Source organism: Zonotrichia albicollis, chromosome 9 (genome assembly GCF_047830755.1).
Source record: "Zonotrichia albicollis isolate bZonAlb1 chromosome 9, bZonAlb1.hap1, whole genome shotgun sequence".
In the NCBI taxonomy this organism is placed as follows: Eukaryota; Metazoa; Chordata; class Aves; order Passeriformes; family Passerellidae; genus Zonotrichia; species Zonotrichia albicollis.
The window spans coordinates 22830639-22848925 of record NC_133827.1 but is presented as its reverse complement, the minus strand read 5'-3'; the positions used below and the strand labels follow the sequence as shown (position 1 = coordinate 22848925).

At 42.3% G+C, this 18287-nt stretch overlaps 1 protein-coding gene across 3 annotated transcripts in view; it reads left to right on the top strand.

The window, feature by feature from the left end:
* The window catches only part of ARMC8 (armadillo repeat containing 8), a 60979-nt gene that overhangs the window by 4163 nt on the left and 38529 nt on the right, over nt 1-18287 (top strand). For 2 of the 3 annotated variants that reach the window (XM_005489563.4, XM_005489564.4), the window contains exon 3: nt 10952-11023. The exons of the other annotated variant lie outside the window; for it this stretch is intronic. In XM_005489563.4, the coding sequence (XP_005489620.2) occupies nt 10952-11023 (72 nt within the window). The remainder of the gene's footprint in view (nt 1-10951; nt 11024-18287) is intronic. 3 annotated transcript variants of the gene reach the window in all.

Below are 18287 nucleotides of genomic sequence, written 5' to 3'. Positions count from 1 at the left end.
TTTGATTGATGGAGCTGTATGAATATCAAGGATCAGAAAATGGGCTGTTGTAAGAGGCTTTGTTTCTGCCGATTGTCTTCGGTTATGATAGTCCTGTTTTTTGTATGCTTGAATGAATAACTTGGGCTTGGGGCTTTTTTTCATTGCATCCTTATAATTTTTAATGAAAACCAACTTCTGAATGAGCTTTGATAAAGGTAAAATGCACCTAAATGTTTCTTGAACTTGAAAATCATGCCGGTCCAGTTTTCATCTTGTAACTTGAGAAAGCTTTAATTACATATTCTGAAAGCATTTAAATGATTAAAATCTCCCTTTTTCCTTGCTTTCCCATGAATTTTCAGAGGTGGTGTTCAGAGTTTTCCTCATCCAGACAATAAAGCTTTACCTGGTTAAGACCTTTTTTATTTTCTTGCTACTGGGAAAGCAGAAACCATTTCCTTGTTGTCCATTACTGCTGCATGTGGATCTATTGATCTTATTGCAAAGTGCCAAGTTTCCTGCAGAACTTCTGTTCACATAATTTCTGTCCTCATCTGGGTATGGATAGGAAGGGGAGAATTGTACCTGCCACTAAATCCTGAATCTCAGTTCAGGATTGGAGAAGTTGAGATGACTGCTGGCTTTTTACTGTACCTGGTGGTGCACTGAAGTGTTCAAGGCCCGTCTCCATACCCACATCTGTGTGGCAGTGTGTGGATTTACCTGTTACTTACTGTGTGTGTAGATGGGCAAGGTTAACATGGCAGTTCCCTTCTGTAAACATGGATTCTAAATTGTGGCCATGCTTATGCTTGAGAGATCTTTACAGGTTTGCTTTGTGTCTCCTTAGGTGCTCCTGTGACCCTTTTCTCTTGCTGTTATAGAGCTCAGGTTTTCTCCATTGTGCTCAGAGTGCATTCTGCAAGGTCAGCACTGATGTCAGGTGTGCAGCTCGTGTTGGCAGTGCTTGCATTGCCTCACACAGACACTGCAGTGCATTAAATGCTGTGGTCTCTCTGAGGTTCTCTTCAATGTTTTGCTGTTATTGGCAGAGGAACAGAACAGAAGTGCTTCTGTAAATTTCTGTGCTTTTATGAGAGCTTCATTTGTCCCAGGGTTGTTCCCACAGGATCATTTTGTGCTTTGCAGTATTTTTTTTTTAAGCATATCTGGGTTGTGATCCTTAGACTGTCATTTGCTTTTCACCTGCTATTAAGCTCAGGACTACATTGTTCAGATGCAAGACTGATACCTGTTTTTATCCTCTAATTTTTTTGCTGGTGAGGGGCTTCTTTGAGAGACATTTTATTATGATTACATTTAGCCTGGTGCCTTCAAAGTGGCAATCTATCATTTTATGCAGAGCTGTGTAACCCCACCTCAAGGCTGGGTTTGAAAGGAGCATCTTTTCTGACAAGCCTGGCTTACTCAAGGTCCCAGCTGTTTCTCATCAGGCTATTCCTCAGCAGTCAAAGGGTGTCATGCTTTAAGACTTGTAAATTATCATCTTTGTGGTGCACTGAGAATTCCTGTGCTACTGCTGTTCTTGTCCTTTATGGCTAGCAGGAATTAGTAGACAAGTGTTTTCCAACCTTGTGTGAGCATTTTATTTCTCAGCACAATGAAAGAACCATCCTATAGAAATGGCACATGGCCCTCACACTGTCTGTGTTTTGCATCCAACTATTTTTTATTTTTTGTAGTTTGGGTTTGTGATAAATGTTCCAGGCAGAGGTTTAGCTGGCTGTGTAATAGTGTGCTGTGTTCTCAGCTCTGGCTGTTGGAGGGATCATCAGTGCAGTGTTCACACTTGGCCACCACAAAAACTTTGTGAAATATGAGAGGCAACTTCATGAAGTGGGAAGAGAGGAAATTCCCACCTCAGTTCTAAGGGAGCAACAGTTACCCCCCTTCAGACAGTTGTGAAGAGGCTTTTTGCTTCTGGTTCTTCTTGTCTGTTCAACTTTCTGTAACACTAAGTGATGAGCAGCACTTGTCTCCACATTTTGCATCCCAAACAGCTGCATCAGATTTTCAGTCTCAGTGGGCACTTCTGAACCTCAGTTTTCTGCAGGAGCTTTTTTGGTTTTGTGCATATTCCCTTGGCCATGTGGAAATAGAGCAGTCCTTAAAAGGTTGTTCCTGTCATGGTTTGCCCCTGTACATTTGGGTCAATTCTGTTGTCTCCTCGGCAGCAAATGCATATCCTACATGGAACTTGGAGATGTTATTGGTTAACAACAAGTGATATAATTTTCTGAAGCATTGTTTTTGTGCAGAGTCATTCATGTGTGGAGGGAAGAGGCTTCTGAGTCCCTTGTTGGAGCTTTGTGAACTGCAGGATGGGCTCTTTGTGGCTTGGAGCTGGGAAGCTGCAGGATCTGACAGAAATTGGAGCAGGTTTAGGTGGTGCTGGGAGCACTGCTGTGCTCCTTGGTTTTTCCCTTTCAAGAGGTGAGCTGTGAGAGAAGGCTTTTTGGAGGGAGAGGAGGAACTGAAAGGCTTAAACATCTGAGCATTAAGTAGTGCTCTGTGAAGAGGGGCTTTCAGTGCTGCAGTGGTTTTTGTTGTCAAGTGGAAGGATGGTGTACACAGAGGGAAGAGAGGGAGATGCACTTCAATGCAAATGTGTTCCTGCCAGAGAAAATGTATTCTCACTTTTGCATTTTTTATAATGCAGCAAAAGGTACTTATGCAGAATAGCTTGTTTTTGGCAAGTAAGTTGTTATGTCTTGTGACTCCTGGTGTAATATTTAGAGGTGGGTTAAACTTCAGGTGTATCTATGATATTTGGCCAACAATCTTCAGCTTCACAAGGATGTTTAATATTTCAGGCCTTGCATTTACTGCTCTGAGCCCATGAGAGAATGATGGTTATTGACTCCATTTCACTGCTACTTTTGAGATGGCTGTGGAAGCCACTTTTCTGCAAAACCCCTGTGTTGATACCGCCCTCAGCATGGTGATACTGTTGCTGTGATGGCTTGAGGCTCAGAGTCAGAGGAGGGAGGAGGAGCAGCCTCTGTCAGACTGTGATGGAGCTGGGGAGGATGAGCTCACAGGGGTGCTGAGGTGGGGCTCAGTAACAGAGCTCAGGCTGAGCACAGCTGGACATTACATGGCCATTCAGAGCTTACCTTCCCCTCATTCATCTGGTGCACAAAGGCAGTGGCTGCCTGCAAGGGAGGGTGCAAGCAGCAGGCAGCTGGGGGAAAAATAATTCTGCCCTTTGGGGGTGTTGTAAAGACTGAACTTGGAGGTTGGGCCCAAGGGATATGTGCCACAGAGCCAACAGTGCTGCTGAGGTTGTGATTCTTCATACTTAGTGTTGGAGTTTCTGGTTCTGAGCTGCCAGTTTGCACTGATTGGAATCAGTATTAAAAATTGGACTTTAGTAGCTTTCCAAAAGAAGCTCATTTTCCATTTGCAATGTGGAACTTTTATGCTAACATGAAGGGTTGATATTTCTAGTAACATGCAAGGGACAGAACCCTGTTTTCCAGTTAATTTATGTACCAGATGATTCAGCTGACTGTAGTATGTGTGCTGTGTTTGTGCTGTGCTCTGAACTGATAATGTCAACTCTTGAGATACTTTTCTTGGGGGATTATAGCAGGAAGGCTAGCTCATAGAATTACTTGCTAAAATATACTTCAAACAGGCATTATCTGGAATGTCCAGAAACTCCAGAATGAGAGAGTTTGTGGGCATAGAGATATTAGAGGATTTCTGTTCTAATGAGAACTGAGTAACACCCATTTGAAAAAGGGAATTTAGGCTTGACTAGGCCAGTGCATCATCTTAGCTCTGATGGCTATTAGGAGATAAAAATCAGAGATTTTGCTTCATGACAGAGAGACTTCAGATTATAGTAGTCTAATGAGTAGTAGCTATGTTAAATTAATAGGGTTTGGTGATCCTTCAGTGCTTGCTGGCCTAAGGTGCAATGGACAGTGTGAAACAACATTGCAAGCTCTCATTTAGAACAGCCAAACACATGCTGCAAGGCCATTTTAGAGTATTTTCCTGTCCTGAATGAAACTGAAAACTTCTTGTGGGTCACTTGTGGTGGGCAATGTTCTGTAGATAGAGAGTGGTGGGTTTAAAATGGGACAGTGGGCAAAAGTAACTTTAAATAAAGGGACAGTGAATGAAGAATAATGCAGTAAAAATGTAGTGTTACAGATACCTCTCGATTTAATGAAATTTCATTCAATTTTTGCTTAAGCTGTGGGATGCACTGCTAAATGCTGAAGGCAGTCCTTCATACTGGGAAGTGAAATATCCTTGGGGGAAGATAGACACATTAAAAAAAAGGTACCACAGTTACTTGTATTTGATATTTTGGGTTATTCATGTGAAGCAGCAGTGGTGGAGCTGCTCTTTTCACGTGGTTTGGCTGTTTTGGGACAGTTGTGAAAGAAGTGTTTTGCTGATCTGGCATCACAGAGCAGGGATTTTCTGAGTGAGGATTTGTGAGAGTTCTGCTGAACTGCAGCTATTTTGCCCACACCTCTGTTGGGATAATTCTTTAGGACCTAGTGTGGTTAAATAGCAGAGATTGATGCTGAAATTGAAATGCTGATAATGCAGAGCTCTCTCCAGTTATGGTTGCTGTGGTTTTGTTGGTTTGGTTTTTTAGCTTATACTGGTTACATAATAGAAGTTAGCTGAACTCCCATCTACCACTAACTTCAAACACGTTAAATTTGAGTTACATTGTTGTTAAGACTGAGTGAGGCAAATTGTTTCTCCATTACCGATCTCATGCAACTTGTAGCACCAAATCCAGACTCAGCGCCAAGGATGAGGCAATAAAACCTGCTTGGGGGAGGAGGGAAAAGCAGCATCTCCCTTGGGTCAGTCCAGGTAGAGACTGGAAAGGAACTTGAGTTGAAACTGTAGCCAGAGGCATGGCGAGCTGACCTTGTTAAGCTTGATCAGAAGGGCAGCAGGTGAATTGAATGATGTAAACTCCTATATGGAAGTGAGGGTTTGGTATGGGAGGTTTCTTCAGTCTGTCACACACAGCAAGAGGAGCACTGGAAAGCAGGATAAATTCAGGGTAGCAGTAAACTATCAAGATCTCTAACTACAGGTATGGGCCACTGAAACACTTCTCTTTCTCTTGGGTAGACTTTCTTTGTCAGGAAACTCCTGACACAGTAATTTGCCTCTGCAGAGAGGATACTTGAGATAAGAGCTCAAGCATTTTCAATGGCATTGAGATACGGAGGAGTTGGAGTAAATGATCACTTTTAGCTTTATGTGTGTTAAATTCTACAGTTCTGCAGTGCTTTAGTTATTGCCAGGTGCTATTTTTCTGCAGCATTTTGATTTTATGCACTGAGAGTACAGAATTAACATTGAGAACAACCATGGATTGAGGGGCTTTTGTCTAAACGTTGTTTGTTTTGTTTGCACTGTATGTTGATGGTGTCACAGTTTCTAAGTGTTAAAATTCAAAGGAGTTGAGTAACACTGTCTTGCTCTGCTGCTTTGCTATTTCCTGTAAAATCATCTTTATTGTTTTATCAACTGCTATTTTTGAATGGGATTGGAAATCTTTAAACTTTACTTCCTGACTTGATGATTAACCTTAAAAATAAGTTGATTTAGGATTTCTGGGGTTTGCTTGAATTGACAGGAGTTTGTCAAATTGTATTCACTTGGTTGGACCAGCAGTCATGTTGATCTCTACTTACTAAAGAGTAGAAAACAGCTTCAAGCCAAAGTAATATCCATCTTAGAAATGAATTCTGTGACAATAGTGATGGGTGTATTTTAACACTCAAAAACTGGTCATTAAATCTTGATGTTGCTTTCCATCCATCTATAAAAATGGGAGAGTGGAGGAAAGGGAGGAGGAGGAGGAGACAAAAGCTGTCCCCAGTGAGCTTGTGGCTGTAGTCCAGGCAGCACAGGTGCCATTTGCTCATATGATCCTGAAACTGAGAAACTCTCCTGCACTTGGGGCAGCTGGTCTTCCTCTGAGCTGTGTCCCTGTATCAGCTGCAGTACCTCAGCTTTTAGAGGGTTGCATTTTGGGTTTTTAAAACCTTTGGGAATGCTGCTTTGTGTCACTCTGTTGTTGTGACTTTGGACAGCCCCTGCCAGATGAATCTCCATCTCTGACAGTGCTTTGTGTTGGGAGCTTTGTCTGGCTGCATAACTGGCTCAGAATCTCTTGGAACTATTTCATAGTAAAAGTGAAAGCATTGGCTGCAGGTGCCAAGGGCTATTTTTCCTTCTGTGATTGTTCAGCTCATGTTTGATACCCTCCTCTGTCAGGAACCCCTGAGCTGTGGCTCTCTGCTGTTTTCAAAAGCCGTAAGATGAGGAAATGTCATGCAGGCTGTTTATTTCCTCTTCTTCTGAGGAGTTCCTGTGGCTGCTTCCTCAAGTCACTCTGGCTCATTTCAAGATCTTTTGTGTTGCTTTGGTGGAAGGTGATGTAGGAAAGCTCCAGGGCTTCCTAACAGAATTTTATAATTTATTCTGTTTGTGCTTGATTTACTATAGCTTAAAAAAGGAGGTAGAGCCAAATTGTCACCTTATCCTTGTACCCATGCTGCTTTCTCAGGATTTCTTTTGCAGGAGAGATGCAGGTATGGGGGCTCACTGGGGGTGCTGGGAAAGTCTCTTCTTTCTCAGCTGGGGCCTGAGCTCACTCTTGTGTTTCACTGGGGTTTTATTCTGTGGAAGGAGTCCCAAACTTAGAACTGACTTCATTGGGATGTTGAACTTCAGTAACTTCTGTGTAGGGTAAGGGTCAGCTCCTCAGCTTCCTTCTGCAATAGTAATTTTCATTGACTACTCATTTTCTCAGGATGTAGACATTTAATAATATTGGTTTTTATTGGTTAGGAATCATTGAAACTGAAAGGCCATATTTTACTTGCAGACTGTTGTATTTAATGTCACTTCTTGCTTGTCTGAAGTAACTATATCTGGTGCCTTTTAAACAATTACACATTAAATATCAAAATAAAACCAGAACTTCATGCACAGTTGGCAAATTAGTTCTTCTTGTAAATCTTGTCAAGCTGTATTTAGATGGAAATTAGATTTTTTTTTTAGTTTAATGTACTCCTAAAATATTTTTAAACACTCATGCTGTGTTCATATACTAGCATACACTGCATTTTATTTATAGCTAATTAATTAAACTGATTGCTTTTGGGTTGCAATGTTCTGAAACATTGTTATAGCTGATAAACATCACCCAACTGATTTTCTCAAGTTGTAGGAAGAAAATCAGTCTTGCTGCTTTTCCAGTCTCTAGGTTGTTTCATCACTTAAAGCTGAATGATTACAGGTTCAGCTGATGAAACGATATTTTTATTTCTTTAAGAAGCAATAATAGATTGAAAAAGCTGGTTTAGCACTTCAGGATGCAATATTCCCAAGCACTTAGCTGGGAGCTCTGCAGTATTTTATTGTTGGCAGCCTGTGTTATTCCTTCTTGCAGGTTTTTTTTCCATGTAAATTACTTTATTGCACTCTAATACATGTCAGCATAAATATCAGATTTTAAATCTATGCATTAAATTGATTGTAATGAAGGTCATTTTGTTAAATGATTTGGAATTTAGTTTGAATCTAAACTAAGATTTAATATACAGGGTAGATAAAAGCCCAAATCAAAAACCCAGCCAACATCAAATGCATCTTAAGGGCTCTGTTTTGTGGAGCTCCAGGTTTGTCTTTGGCCTCTCCACAGAGTTGCTGTTGTAGCTGAGGCACTCTCTGGTGCTGAGGTGTTGTGGGTGCAGGTGCCAGCTCTGAGTTTTCCTTGGGAGGCTGCTGGCAGCTGGCTCACACCCTGAGCTGGGAGCTGGGAATGCAGCATCTCCCTCTGGGTCATGGTCCTGTCACAGGTCAGGCCTGGACTCACCAGGGTGTTTTGTACTGCTGGAGTTCTCATCTCCCTCTGACTGCACTGGTGCTGCTGTTCCCTTTTCCCTCCTGCACAAGGGAAATGGCAGCAGGGTGCCTGACATTTGGAAATAAACTGGGGTTAGTTTTGGACTCGGTTTCTGAGGTTTCTTTGTTGCCTCCTTTTTTGTACAAGATAGTGATCTTTGCTGCTTTTTTTCCATGGATGTATCTCATGATGTCTTGGATCTGAGATCAGGCAAGCTTGAACTTGTTGGAGGTAATGTTCTCAAATGAGGGAGTTGCCCTCAGTTTTTCCAAGGTTTGTGATTCACCAAGGACCTGATGGTATAGGACAGCATATGGTAGTTCCTTGCTTCTTAGGGAACCAGCTTCCTGATCAGGAAAATCTCTATAAAATAGCATATGCAATTACATAATTATTTTTCATAGTACTCAACAGAGTCTACTACTATGCAGCATTTGAATGTGGCATTTTAAGGGTGTTCTTGCATTCCATATCCACAGCTTCCTGTGTATTGAATGGGTCACTTCTGTAGGTGGCACTTGGAAGAGAGAAGTGTGGCAGGAGCTTGGGAGTGCACACAGACACGGGGACCTTTGAGCCCTGTCTGACAGGTTCTGGTCATGTTACCAATCTCAGGGTTTTTGACTTGCCTGCAAGTTGAAGTTGGTCAAATGTACATGTGTTGGATCTGTCAGAAATCTCAAGTTTGTGCCATTTCTTACCTGTCTGACATAACTTTTCTGAGAAACTTTATGAAAGTGGGATGGAGAAATTAATCTGAATAATTTACAGATCAGGACTGTGCCCTCTCTTACCCTCTCCACTTGAGTGTTGTGGAACTTGGCCATGCTCCTGCCACTTGTGAAAGGGTCTCTGAATGGAATCCTAATAGGCAATACTAATTAAATGATTATAAAGTTAACAAACCATTCTGTTGGGGATTGGAGCAGGGGTCACAAAAGTTGGTTAGTGTTGTTTTCAGTTTTGTTTGTTATTTTGGATTTTTTACACAAAATAGAATGTAAAATCACAAGCACAGAGTATTAAAGCACCACCAAAATCTGTTTGGTAATTTCCAGAGTGCTTGGTTGGTGCCTCCCCTTTAGCTGCCTGAGATGCCTTTGCAGTTGTGGGTAGGGTGCAGTTTTTGATGGCTCTGGTGCCTCAGGGCAGCAGGGAGAGGCAGCTTCTTCTGAGTGGCCTGAGCACTTTGGTGCCTGAACTTGACACATCTGTTGGCGCAGCTTCCATTATTCCTCTGAGACATCTGACCCTTGCTTCTGCCACTGTTTGGACTGACTCGTGCATTTCACAAACTTTTAAAAATTACCTTTAATGTGAAGGGTTCAGCATAGAAACCACTGAAGTACTGTTTCTGATTTTAGTGACAACTTCAACTCCATTTGTGGAATTTTCAGGGGCTTCCAGCTTAGCCTGTCTCCTGACCTTGCTCTTTCTCCTCTGCCTCCTGCCTGATGGTGTGAAGTTACCCACCTTAGGGGGACACAACAGGAAGGTGCAGCATTCCCTCTGATGCTGAGCTAACTGGAGCTGGGCTGGCAGTTGCTGTTCAGTGCTGGCTCCTTGCAGGGGGTTCCTGACTCTGCTGGGTTCAGGGGTGCACAGAAGTGCAGCTGAGCTGCTTTGAGTGATGATCCCATGCTGGAGCTCTGAGATCACAGCTAGACTTGGAGCTGGCCTGGAATTCCTCAAGTACTCTTGTGCATGCATGTGGAGAAATTCAGGGAGGACAGGCAATTACCTTTTGCTAATTGAGCTTTATGGAGGTCCTGTTTGTGCCAGTAAGGAGTTGCCTGCCTTGGCTAAGGAGTCTTTTACAACTCTAGTGGTGGGAGTTGTTAAACTTGGGGCTCTTGGAACTGCTGCTTGGTGCAGTGAAATCTGCTTTTTCAGTGCACACCAAAGGAATGTATAGTGTTCCTGCTGGCCAGGGCAGATCTCACAGGACAGGGCTGCTCTATGTTCCTTAAAAATTGCAGATAGCAGATGGGAGAGATAGAAAGGCAAGAAAATGTGCTCACTTAAAGCAACTACTAACACTCCCAAATTGTTTGAATAAATTATATGTGTAGTGATTAGCTTATCAGTTTTGGTTTGGTTTTTTGGTGGTAAAGAATTACCTGAAGTTGATCTCTCTTTATTCTGTGCTCTTAAAGGCCCCAACAACTAGAAAGCTTCCTAGAATTGAATCATCTCAATTTTCAGAAACCAGTTCTAAGCTGCAAGCTTGCTTTCAGATTCTCTGGATGTTCATGTGTGCTCAATGTGCTCATTTGAGGAGAAAAAAGAGCAGGTGTTGGTGGTTTTCAGGATACAATAGCAATTTTCTGAACAAGGTTGCAAACCACATGTTTTCATAGGAATTCTTAGTGTGTGCAACCAGTGTCCACTTCCCAAAGTGCTTCCCATGTTCTGGTACCTCTCTGGTATGAATGCCTGTCATGTGTGAAACCGTGCAGGGACTCTCAGGTGGGAAAATGTTCTGGTTTCCATTTCATCCCTGAGATTTTGATGTACAGATGTTTAGGTGTCCTGTTGAAATACATGAAAGAAAGCCTGGGGTGAAGAGAGTAAAACCTGGTCTCTGGAGACTGCTGATGGATCCTTGTTCCTTTTTCTTAGCTTGCCTTTCCCTGCACCCAGTAGACTATTCAGTTAATACTTTAAATTCCCAATATTTGACTTCCCAACCAGCGCTGGGGTTTTGAAATTGTTTTAGAAGTCTAGTGACAATGTGGGCACAAAGAACCAGTATATCTAGTTTTTGTCAGTAATAAGACTTCTTGGTGTATGGTGTGCATGTGAGATAGTTTGGGTTTTTGCTTACTTGCAGGAGCTGGGATGTAGTGGAATCCCAGAGCTCTGGGGTATTTTCCTGTGGGCTGAGGGAGCTGTGCCCTGAAGCACTGCCCAGTCTGTAGCTGCAGCATGGACATGTGGAAAACTGCTTGATAAGCCTCATGGAAATAGTAAATTCTATAGATAAGCCCTCAGTACCTCAGCATAATTTACCAGGGTTTGTTTTTCTTTCTGGATTTACAGAGATATGAAAAATGCTGTAATTGGAAACAACAAACAAAAAGCCAACTTGATTGTTTTGGGAGCAGTTCCAAGGTATGTCCTTTGCTACTCTCCTTTTCACTGATTCACAACAGGTCTGGAATAATGATCCTTCGATCGCAGGCACTTTTTTGTTTTAACTTTGATTGTAGTTGACTGAATACTTTCTTTAATGTAATTGAGAGAGACTTGAAATATCTGTTAAACTCATGTATTACAGAACAGGCTGTTGAGTAATGCTTTTCATTTAGAATTTCATAGAATTCTCTAAAGTAGTCTTGGTGTTTTTATTGAACTTTATCAGCTCAGGAATAAAATCTATTTTTTTGACATTGATATTAATGATGGATGAAAGTGGTTGTATCTTAATCCTGTTCTTCAGCCAACTGCCTGGTGAGTTCATAACTGAAAATGTGTAAGGTTATGTTTAAGATTTAATTTAAAATATTGAAAAACATCTGAGATAATTTGCTTGTCTGCTCCACTTGCTGCAGAGAATTAAAACCCATTGATCATACTTTATTGTACCTTGCTACTTCAGCTGATGTTAACATTTTCTGGACCCTGATTCCACTAGTACAAATTGAACAGGTGGCTTTAGCTCCTAGACTGCTCACTACAGCTTTCATTTCATCCCTCTTCTCCTCCAGCTTTTTTTCAGCCCCAGTTTGCAGCAGTGGAGAATGAAACCCTTGAGCACTGCAGTCCTTGTGCTGGCAGGGTGGCACCCCCTGTATCTTTTTGCTTAAATGGCAGCCAGGTCCCAAACTATTCTGCCTGAGCTGCTGCTGCCTTGTCAAAAATGCTTTTTATTTGCAGAGGGTGTCTTCTCACTGACACTGAGTTTGTGCCAAGGCTGGCCCTTGAAATTCTTTAGGGGTTAGCAGGGGGGCCACCCCTGTACCAAACCTGCTGGATTATCTTCCCTTTTGACCAGATACAAACAGGTGAAGAGAAGACTTCACAAGAGGTGAGAAGATGAAAATGGGCATTTGTTGAAGATGATGAGAAATTTAAGGAATTTCTATCAGCAACAGGTCTTGAGGAGTTTTTGCAAGTCCTGCTGATTCACTTTCCAAATCTAGAATCTTCCTGTTCTTACATTTTGTAGGACTTCTGTTCCCTCAGTTGTCCTGCTTTTTGCTGCTGCTTGTTTTGTGCCCAGTAAGGAAAATTCAAAAGTGCTTTTTTCTTCATTGTTGTTAATGCCTTCTGGCTGCCCAGGTAAATTATACAGTTAATCTACAACTGCAGAGAGATGGCTGGCCCTGGGGAATGTTAAAAAGGGAGCTATCACACTTGTCCTCTCTTCAGGACAAGTTAGTCTCAAATGACCGGAAGTTTCTTCAGTGATCTTCAGAAAAAGCTGTTCAAGACTGGAGGACTAGCTGAAATACACTGAGAGTGATCCTCCCTGGCTGTAACCTGACATCATCCACCCCCAAGTGCCTTTCTGAAGGCTTTACAATTTCCTCAAGATGTTGCAGACAGACTCGAGTAGATTATAGACTGTTTGGATTAGAGAACTCCTCTGGTGTTCTCTGTCAAGGAGGTGGGAATCCATGGGCTCTTTTGATGTGCCTTCTAATCAGTGAAGCTGGTGGAGTGCAGGGGCCTGGGGAATTCCAGTCTGCAAAGCCAAGCCTCTCCCTCAGTGAGGAGAGGGATAACCAACATGACATTCTTTGGTTGAAGTCTTTGGACTGTAGGAACAATTTTCTGTTCACAGAGTTCAGTTGCAGGCTCCCACAGGAAATTGATTCTCTTCTCTAATGGGAATTGTTAGAATTCTGCTGCAGCTTTGTCCTGTCATTCAGCTTGTTTTTTACTCATTTCTTGCTTCTCTCTCCTTCCCCAAATATTCCTCTCTCAGGCTTTCAGAAAATACTCTTTAGACCCAAGGAACCCCTTCAGACCTGTCACTAGTGGAAAAGAATACAGTATCTTCAAATATTAGAACAGACTCATATGGGGTTTGGAAACAAGTCTAGAAGTATCTTTTGTTTGAAATCAGGCCAAATACTACTGGAATATATGAAATAACCCTATTATTTTAAAATACTGCAAAGAAATGCCAAGTCCTGTGAGGATCTTCCTACAAAGGAAGCAATTGCTGTGGGAGAATGGTGGATCCCTGTCATTTCTGGGCCAGTGACCTCCAGAGTCTGAGAGCTGGCTCTTCAGTGGTGTCATCTTTGGAAAGGGACATGTATCAATACCTTAAATGAATTTTTTGAGGGCCCTTTAAATTTCAGTCTGACCTGTGGTCATCTCTGGACTGCTTATTCTGAAGAGGGTGCTAGAGAAAACAAAGTTGATTAAAGAAAGCTTGCAGAGTTGTCATGTCTGGAATTTAAAACTTGGAGGTGTTAAACCTGTCCAGATGTGTGCACAGACTTGGCCCTCGATGTTCAGAATGGAAATAGCCAGCTTGTGTGTGGATTTTGTTTCCCAAGAAGTGATTTCTGTATCTCTTCCCAGAATCATAGAATTTCCATTCTCATTGAATGCTGGCCTTGGGCCCCTGACAGTGCTGCAGAAATGTTACTTTTTGAAATTCTTGCATTTTAGTAGTATTCCTAGAAAATAGAATTTTTAAAGTTTAGAGGGGAGAAGTTATTTTAAGGCCAAGTTCTTTAAGTGGCAGAGCAACTTAAAGCTAAGACACAACAGCGTTGGCAAAAAGTTTCCTACTTGTCCTGTCCTTCAGCTTTTTGTCTTTCTGCCCCACATGAGTGCTAGCAGAGACCAAGAAATCCACAGTAATTGTAGGTGTGCCCCTTTACTGAGCAGTTTTATAAGAACAAATCCTGTAGCCTGTGTGTCTGTCACCACGTCAGGCACCTCTCTGGAGTCCAAGTTCAATATTTAATGCTTTCTCTCAGTTCCTCTTACAGCTTAAATCTCAGGGAAATGATGGAATCATCAGTTCAAATATAAATTGTTCTTTTCTAAGTCATCTTAACAGGGCTTCTGAACTAACTAAGTGCTGTTCATGCAGCAGCAGTCTGTAGTGCTGCTGGCTCCCAACCCTCTGAACTGTAAATGGCTCACAGAGGTGGAATTGGAAAAGAAAACCCTTGAGTGAAATGAGCAGGAGGAATTCTTGATCAGTCAGTGTTCCAGGTCTGTGGGGCAGCTCTGGGTACCCAGAGGGATGCAGAATTGCTGGTTTGCCATGCAGGCACCAGCAGGGCCCTTCAGTCCTGGGATCATTTCCTTCCTTCTTTCCTGTGGGGATGGCAGAGCACAGGGAAGGCAGTGTTAAATTCCAGTGAGCAAATCAGAGCTCTGCTTTCCTGTTTGTTGTAGTTAGCTGTTAGCTGTTGAAGCTCTATTCTGTGTCATTTTGACAAAAACCCTTACCTGAATGGAGTTACTGCTGATCTCATTATTGCTGAGAGTTCAGCATTTAAAGTCCAATCCACTTCATTAAGAGCTTCAGTTGTTCCTTTGCTCCAAAATTAATACAGGTTTTAAATCAAATCTTAGTCCAAACCACCCAGGGCCTTTAAGAGAATCACTAAATCATTCTTGTCACTTACTGAAAATGATTTTCTAACTTCCAGCTGATTGTTCCCCTATCACATAAAGTTAGTTATTTGGCATTGTAAGGTGGTAGTGCACTTCTTCCAAAGCTTTCTCTAGGTAGGTGCCCTCAAAGAATTTTGTGTACTAACTTTAATCTTTCCCTGGCATTTATCAGTGATTCTGTTTAACTGTTGGGTTTTTAAATTTTTAAAATTTCTTTGGAGTACATTTTAAAGGCCATGTAGAAGAGCTGAAGGACTCTCTTCCATTCCATCACTTGAATTTTGAGTTCTGCACAGCAGACTGTTAGGTTGCCTATGGACGTGAAAATTAGTAAGAATTTATTGGGATTTTAAATTGTTTCTAGGCCTGTAAACACACCAAGATGACATTTTATGTTTCAATTTATTGTTAAACATAATCAAATTCCTTCAGGCAGTGTTCTTTTAGAGTTTGCCAAAAGAATAAAAGATTGCTGCTTTGGTAACTGTGTAACCTGGTAAAAAAGATGAGAAAGGAAATCTTTAGGTGGCTCTGGCCCTGGCAGTGCAGCTGAAGTGCCAGGTTGGTGTAACAGAGCTCCTCTCACAGCACCACCCTTGGTGCTTCTGACCATGTCCTGCCTCCACTTCTTGTGTTGTGTTTGCACTGAGACCTGCCTCAGCTCAATAACCACACAAAACTGACTCTCACAAAAAGCAGGTCTTGTGCTGTGGAGTTAAAAACAAGACAGATGAGCAGAGAATGGGGAGAGCAGGACTTGGCCTACAGCAGTGGAGAGATGTGCCTTGAAATGCTGAGGGGCTGCTGGGGTGGCAGTGCTGTGGATATCCATCAGTGGGGGCTGGAAAATTGACCAGGACAGCCACTTCAAATGGTTCCATGTTTGATCCTGCCTTAGAGCAAGGCCTGAGGATGTGTCAGAGCTCCTCAAGCCTCCAGTGCTGCTCTGTGCCCAGCTGGTTGCCCTGGGGCCTGCAGGAGCTGAGGGCTGGCCTGCGCTGGGGCTGTCAGTAACTGTGCTGTTATCAGCTCTGAGCATCCTCTGGGGCCTTCCTTGTCCCTGGCCTGTTCCCAGCCTGCTTCCAGGAACTCCCTGCACTTGGACTCAGTACTGTGAGATCTGTCATGCACATTAGGGAGTGTTCAGTCCAAACTTCTTGCATGTCCTTAAGAGGTCAGGACACAATTGTTTCCTGATGCCTTGTTCTGGTCTTTGTGCAGTTTGCATCGGGATTTTCTGCCATGCACCCCTCAGGGCAGGGACCTGTGCACAGTTTGCTGTCTTAGGGGAAGGAGCTTCACCTGCCTTGCTTTGCTCCAGGCTGGTGAAAGAGTGGGAAGCAGAGGCTCTCCTGTGCTTGTTCTTTGCTTTTCTCCAAATCAAGTCAGGAGTCAGGACCTGATTGCATAATTAGACGTCTCTTAATGAGAAATAACTCTCTCCACAAGGATGATGTGTTTAACTGGAGCAAGGTATTCTTCTAACACAGGTGAGTCAAGGCAAACATTTGCAGTTAGCAGAATTGTGTGAGAGCTGTTGTTTAGAAGCTATACAACCCTGTATCTCTGAAGTGCTTGTTCTGATAGCAAAAAGAAGGATGTATTTCCAATGCCACCTTTTCTTTTGTGTGTTTTTATTAGAATTTTAAGTTTCAAGTTTAAGAATATCATGTAGAAGGTAGCTTTGTGATACCTCGTGTTATTTCTTCTTAAGGAGCTGGAAGAGTCAAATCTGTACAAAATCACTCAAAAATGTGTTCTTGATGTCCTCTTTCATGTGCTGATGCAGGATATTGGCTGGTGATACCAAGCTCAGTGAGACTGTAGTGTAATCTTTTTATATACAATGGAGAATTTCAAACTGCAGGTGAATGGCAAGTAAAACCAGCTTGATTTTTGGTATAAGGTCACTTGATATCCTCAGACAAAAACATTTTACACTTAGTTTGTCTTAATGAACAGTAGTTGTTCAGATGGTGGTCATAAGCTGGCTGATGTTGTAAATCAGACAGGAATTTCTGGAAGATTTAGAATAAAGTTTGAATGTGTTTTGTCAAAGTCAATGGAATGAACAGTCCAGTGGTGAACATAGGAATAAGGCACTAGTCGTGAGCAAAGTGATAAGATGGTTGAAGCAAGACCAGGTGAAGATGTTGGTTTGTGTGATGCCTATTAACACACTTTTTGTGAAACAAAAGGCTTTTATAGTCTCAAAAATAGTCTTAAACTGAACCAGTGTAATTCACTGTGGAAGTTAAAAAGTGAGTGCTGTTGGTGTGAATTTATCTCTGTTTGGTTCCAGGGGCTGTGTGTTCCTATTCTGGTATAAATGGCTGCAAAGAAAGGATGTATTTATCTTTTGCTGAGTGGTCATGGAATGGGCTTAGGGGGAAACACTGGAATGAATTCAGCTCAGACTGGAGATGTGCCAGTGGTGGTGCACTGGGATGGAGGGTTTGGATCTGGTAACCAAGAGGAGAGGCTGTGCTGCAGCCCCCTCAGTGGCCTTCACTTGGAAGGGGGGAGCTGAGACCACCAGGGTAGGAACCAGGACAGGAACCCGTGGAGTGCTGGGGGAATATTCCTGCTGTAAACAGGGGAGGAGCCAGGGCTGTTTCCAAGTGAAACATCATTAAAGAGGAAGGGGAGGGAGAACTTGATTGTAGTAATGAAAAATGTGGAGTTTCAAATCCATACCTCTTGCAGCTCAGTAGATATTGAAACTCTCCAAAGTTGGATTTAGTTACATGAAGGGTCAGACTGGCTGCAGCTTTTGTGGTGTATATAGAACAGCTCATGGAATATTAATGTTAGTGAGGATGTCTGAGCATTAGGATAAATTACTAGAGCTGCAAGCTGAGACTCTTTTACTCCCAAGGGAAAAGCTCTCTGTGCAGCCAGCTTCCCTACTTATACACTGCATACTGCTCAACTTGGCTCTTTTAAAAAACTGCACTGTGGGAAATATTTCAGAAAGAGTTATCTTTGCTTTGTAGGGCTTTTTAGGGAGTAGAGTTAGCCCAGGTCCCTTGGATCCAGCCTCTGGAGATTTGGAATTGCCATTGGATCCAGAAGAGAAACTGGCATTCACTCCAGGATAAATTTCTGTGACAAGCAGTTATAAAAATCACTCATTTTTGAGTCTTCTTGTGCAAGAATCTAAAGCTATTTAGTTTGTCACTTTAGATATTATACAGAAATTATTCTGAAGGATTTTAAAATTATGCTTGTTCTGTCTTTGGGAAGTTCCGTGGAAAGGGATTGCTTCTTGTTATGTCTGAAAAGTAGTGCTTTTTAGCACTAAAAAGAAGAGATTGAAAAAAAAAGTTGGTGTTCCTGCCTTGTTTGAGCTATTTTCAATCCATTAATTCCATTCACTATTTGGAGCTGACTCTCACTGGGACTTGCAGCATGTTCAGAGGTCACCTCTATGCATGCAGTGACTTTTCATTCCATGTTCTGTCAGGCAGCAGGGGTAACTCACCTCAGCAGTGCTTTCATCTCTGTGTTCATCACAGGCTTTTCCAGGGGAGAGCTTTTGGGCCTTCGTGCAGTGGACTGGAGTACAAGCATCTCCCGAGGTAGAATAAGATACAATAATCCCCCAAATAGTGTATTCATTGCCTTTGCAAGGGGCTGGTGATGAATGTTCAGCTAAGCATGACTCAATTAAAGCTCTTAGTTATTAATATACTTTGATAAAAGATGTCTTAAACACACTGTTATCCTGGGCTCTTCCTCCACGTGCCTGCCTGTGGGGTTTGAGGAAGTGCTGTCTCATCTC